At 43.1% G+C, this 5,460-nt stretch overlaps 1 protein-coding gene across 1 annotated transcript; it reads right to left on the minus strand.

Moving 5' to 3' along the window:
• Window positions 1–330: 330 nt before the first annotated feature.
• Window positions 331–2,790, minus strand: fgf3 (fibroblast growth factor 3). The gene is made up of 3 exons (XM_047581069.1): window positions 2,352–2,790; window positions 1,689–1,792; window positions 331–1,397 (listed from the first exon to the last, which is right to left on the minus strand). The coding sequence occupies exons 1-3, from the start codon at window positions 2,593–2,595 to the stop codon at window positions 1,011–1,013; spliced, it is 735 nt and encodes a 244-aa protein (XP_047437025.1). The 5' UTR covers window positions 2,596–2,790; the 3' UTR covers window positions 331–1,010.
• Window positions 2,791–5,460: the final 2,670 nt, after the last annotated feature.

Genomic DNA, 5,460 nt, shown 5'->3' on the forward strand with positions numbered 1-5,460 from the left:
CGGGGATATTGACACTACTTTCATTGAAAGACTATATATATTTTATGTTCAGATGACACACACTGATATTATTATCATGATTATTATCCTTAAAACAACATCAGCTGCATACAAGAAAACATGTTTTAACACACATTAAATTATATATATATTTGTTTTAAATATAAAACTAATTTAAATTATATCATATATATATGGACATTTGAGTGAGGCAACCATTGTAACAAATCAGACACTGTTGTTTTTTTTCCTGGGATCAATGTGTTTTATGCTGGAACCAGGTGGTGATTCAAAACTATGTAACAGCAGCATCATCAGTGAATCAGTGAGTAAAATGCAGAAGTGGTCTTATAAATAACTTATAATGCAGGCACCAAATAAATATTCAGATTCATTATTAAAATATACAAAGAACTTCTTTACGTTTACAAACAGTAGACTATCACATTGTAAGAAAGTCACAACAGCAGTGGATTATGACTCGCACTGATTTCTCCTTTTCTTCTTAATGTGACCATGACAAAAAAGTGCTTTGCTGTGTTTAGTCTTTTCTTCAGTATCCATCGTGTTTCCTAGCATTTCGAATCAGCAGAATATTGCTTGTCATCTCAGATCTTCAGAAATGAAAAGCTACAAGGCTGCTATACATGTATTTACAAAATAAAGGTTTGCTCTGTGTGAAGTGAATGGGGACATGGTTGCTCGAACAAAAGTTTGACAAAACAAGAGTTTTTTCAGCGACATTAACTTTTGGTGTGTACAAGGCAGTAGCGTTTTGAAGAAGTCACGCCTCAATAAATAGAGGATGCAGCTGCGTGAGTCTCCTGGAAGTGGAGGGTTTAATGTATGGACCCCAGCTCTTGGGGTTGCCCTCAACATCCCGTGCATCAGTAAAACTAATCCACACGTCAGGATCAAAAACGTCCTCCGCTGCAGCGAGGCCACTGTATGTGCCGATATTAGGGATCCGTGTTTGGGCGAAACATGGAACCATTAAGGCAGGTCCCTCTCTAAAAGTCTAACCCATCTGGTCGTCGAGCCTTGCCTTTTCCGCGGTGCCGGCGTCTCCTGCGTTCACCGCGCCGGACTTGGTGATGGGTGTGGTGGTGTGCGCTCGGACTGTCCCTTAGCCGCCTCACCATCTCATGGTCCTTGTTGCCCAGCACTCTGGGCAGGAAGAGCGAGGCTTTGTCCGTGCTTCGAGTTTTAAAGCCTCGTCGCGGCCGTCCTTTGCCATTAATGGACACATACCACTGGCGCTTGGCACTGGCTCGACGCTTACTGCTGCTGCTGCCGCCTCCTGGCGGGTGCTCTGTAGAGTGGTGGCGGGATGCGTAGGTGTTGTACCCCAACTCGTGGATCCGTTCCACAAACTCACATTCTTTATTAAAAACTTCCTGGGGAGATGATGAGGGAGAAAGTGGTGAGACACAATTTCCTTCCAGGATGCCGTTTATTTATTTTTTATTCATATAAGGATCTCTGGTTTTCATTCTGCTCAAGTCTGCATGACTGCACTAGAAACCAGCCATAAAATAATAGTTCACGACACGTGTAACTTTACAGCAACTTTATATAACAATGTCAAACTCGATGTTTCTGCCTGGACATTGAGGCTCTCGGCTGCTGTCATACAGGTGCTCCATTTTTGGAGATGGTGACAAAACAATGAATCCATGCATACGTACCGACGCATACAGCCGTCCTTTATCATTCATTGCCAGGTATTTCCCAGAAAACAGCCCTTTTATGGCCACAACACCCACATCCACGGCTGTAATTTCCAGGATGCCTGTAGTACAGAGACAAGTATAACAGGTACATAACATTACTAGGGTTGTTTAATTCTTTCAGATTTAGTATGATGGCAAATGCAATATACTGTACAGGATTTATGAATATCTCCGCCAATAATTCTTCAAAGCTAGAAATGGAATAATAAAAACAATTTTACCCCAAACTGAAAAAAACGTTTCCTATTGTTTCCTATTCAGAGTAGGTTTCGTTAAAGCTTTTGCCACCTGTTAGCGCTCTTTCTCGATGTGTATTGGTGTTTTAAATCAGCGTCTGATTAGTCAGCAGCGCTGATAAAAGACTCTAATGTGCGCTGATTAGATAAATTCATCATTTACGTCTCTGCTGAGACTTTGGCTGAGAGTTCCGATTGAGATTAAGATGGATAGCTCCGAAACAATCTGTGATTAATCTTGATAGAATAGTTGCATCCGCTCTTTTAATAACGGGCATGTAGACAGAAACAAATCACATAATACAATGCATTTTAATATAACGAGATCCTGAAACGAAGTCCTGGTGTCATATTAGTTAGTCTCTGTGCGTAAAACACTCACTGAATGGGTTGTTTTCTTCCAAGGACCCGTCTATTTTCCCATCAGGATGGATCTGTAAATGATATTTGGTTGCGCAGTAAAGTTTCCTGCGTCGCGGCGCACCTCCGAGGTGTTCATACACTCCTCCGCGCCCCCCGGCGTCCCTCCGTCGCCGTGGGTCGCAAACCTGTCCCGGTGCGCAGCGGGCCTGCAGACTAACGGAATTCATCAGGCTCAGCAACATCAGCAGAGGTATCGTCAGCATTGTGGCATGACCGGGGAGCGACGACTGTGGCGAAAAAAATTAGAACTCCTGTCCGACTTTTGGGATCCCATTAAAGTGTCAGGGACCCGCGCTGGAGAGCTCCTGTCCTGCGCACATCCTACACCGATAGGCAACTCTGACAACACCGCGGTCTCCGAGGTGGTATCTTCCTCGCCTCTACTGCTGGAAAGCCCTCCTATGGACCTGACTGAGCGCTTCTGCTCAGACTGAGCGCAGATATAAAAGAGGGTTGTGGCGACAATAGGCTGAACTCCAACCAATTGATACAAAGGAAAGGGGGAGGTAAAAGGTATCAGCCCTGTGTGAAGTGAGAGACAGCGGCATGGATAAAATTACATAGTGGCTGAGTGAGGAATAGTCCTATCCTCTGAACTCCTCTTCTGAAATATTCTAAAAGAACAATTAGACATGATACAGGCGGACTGAGCCTGTGTCTGCCGCGGAAGCAGGTGAGGAATACGACATTAGCTGGAACCAATCTTCAATAAATAAGTAAACTACAGGCGTCTGGTATTTATTCCTCCAGTCACTGACTCACTGGCATGCTTTATAACTGGAGGTCGTTCCCTAATTTTTCGGGTGATTCACATCTACCTAGCACCCGCTTAAAACACTCATTCCAGTTAACAGGTGCTTACACAGTAAAACCACCATGACAGTCTGAGGTCAATATCAAGTTTGTGTAATTTGCCTCATAACAGCATGTGACGCAGAGGTTCACAGATATCTTGCAGAGAGGGGAGGCCACACACAACACTTCCCCTCATCATTTAAAAGTTCACAGCTCTCTTTGTTCTTAAGCGGTTGTGATGCTACAGGCTGCAGAAGTCGAGCAAATTAATCCTAAATACAGGGTTCTCCTCATGTGCTCCTCACACCACAGAGTCCCTCTTTTACTCTTTATCCTTCACCCAATCAATAGATTGTCCCAGAATTTTCCCATCCTGATGCCCCGGCTGGGCCACAGCCGGTGGGCGGAAGAGCAGCAGGCTAAATGACTACTGCCTAAATTGCTTCCATCTTGGTCACATTATGGTTTGCATTCTGGTAATTAGCACCATCATCTACAAATTTCTCTGCCCTTTGGCGCTGCTCCACTTCTGCTATGAAGGGCTCTCTGGTGGGAATACCCCAGAGAGCAGATATAGTAATTTGTCTTCCCCTCCCATACATCACCCCGCTAGCTACCTCTGTCACTTTATTTACCCTGATGATCAGAAAAAGGCAGCTGCACATTTTGTCTCTGAGACCCCTCATGGGTCAGACAACATACCAAAACATCTGCCAGGCCGCATGTATCAGAGGTTGTTCTGGTGGCCATTTCTAAGTGAGCTGCTCTTGATGTGGGTAAATGCTGGAAGAGGGTGGAACCTTAGATGTGGTGTGTTGTTTCTCTCAGAAACTATTTTAATTACGCTTCCCTCCACTCTGCCCACAAAGCAGCCAAGCAATAGGCAGGGCAGATGCTCTCAGTTTTTAAGGCACTTGAACGCACATCTTCCTCTTCACGTGTAGAGTAATGTGTGCTGCTGCATGTGATGTTGTTTTTAGGTGGAAATTTATGCAAGATGTAAATCCAGATATTAGTTTTTCCCAACAAAAACAGTCTCACAACACAGTACTTTGAGCATTCTCATTCAGCAGCTACTTGACTCAGAAAGGATTTTCTCATTTTTTGATTAAGATTTGATTAAGGGAACACCATGGCACTGGAACCTGGAGTAATGTATAAGAGATCTTCATGTTAAAGTCAGTCAGAAACACACCCAGTGAAAATGTAAAACCCAACCAGCAGTAAAGTAATCAATCAGATACCTGCTCTGAAAGAGAAAATAATTGCATGTATTATCACAGACAAACTAAAAAGTATTGAAAATTTCTATTTTGGCTTCATGAAATAACAATAAAATTTGGTGTGGTCAAATGAATATCTCTTCATAAAATCCTAGAAAACAAGTGTAAATCTTTTAAATGGTAAACTGTCCAACCCGGGTCTAGCCACAGTTCTGCAGAACCAAACTGACCCTTGAAGCCTATAGAGTCCTGAACTCAGAAAAGAAAAGGGGCTAGATTAGGGATAGAATTAGGCATTGGAGCAGATCTCAAATACATGTTTGAAATGCACCATTGATAATGTAATTTATGGAAACATTACACATCTGAACAGGACCAACAGGACAAAAAAAATTGTGCTCAGTAAGAGAAAGGGGTTGGAGTTTCTGTTCAGTGGCCTCGGCTTGTGTACCGACTTCAGAACCCTGTCCAAATTGTTTGTCAGAGCAAATCAACTTTGGGAACTTTGACCTGCTGACTGCACAATACAAAGTTGACTAATTGGTCCTTCACTGTGGCCAAGGAGCCATTTTAGTTCACATTACATTGCACACTTGCATTCCTGACCACCTTTCAATGTGGCATCAGGCCCTCAATACATCTTAGGTGCCTTCACACCTGTGTTTAGAGAAAAAAAAAAAGACAATGAGCAGTGCATTTGCTTCCAGAGAAAATCTAGAATTACTCAACTGAAATATTTCCAACCATTCCCTTTTCCACCATCCACTTGGCAAATTAATCCAAATCCAACCATGTGAAGTGCTCTGACACAACACCCGAAAGCATACATTTTAACTTTCCCCTTTTCTCGTCTCCAGACATGAATGAAAGCAAGGATTTTAGGGCTCCTTTTTTAATTGACCTCCCCAAAATTCTCCCCCCACCACTACCCCACAAAACCCCTCTTGGGACAAAAGGTTTTCTTTTCTGCAGTAATACAAAGGTTATTAGCCAGGTTCTTTTCTTTCTTTCCACATTTAGTGGAGGGAAAAGGAGGTACCAGTAGTCCAG

Source organism: Mugil cephalus, chromosome 3 (assembly GCF_022458985.1).
Source record: "Mugil cephalus isolate CIBA_MC_2020 chromosome 3, CIBA_Mcephalus_1.1, whole genome shotgun sequence".
NCBI lineage: Eukaryota > Metazoa > Chordata > Actinopteri > Mugiliformes > Mugilidae > Mugil > Mugil cephalus.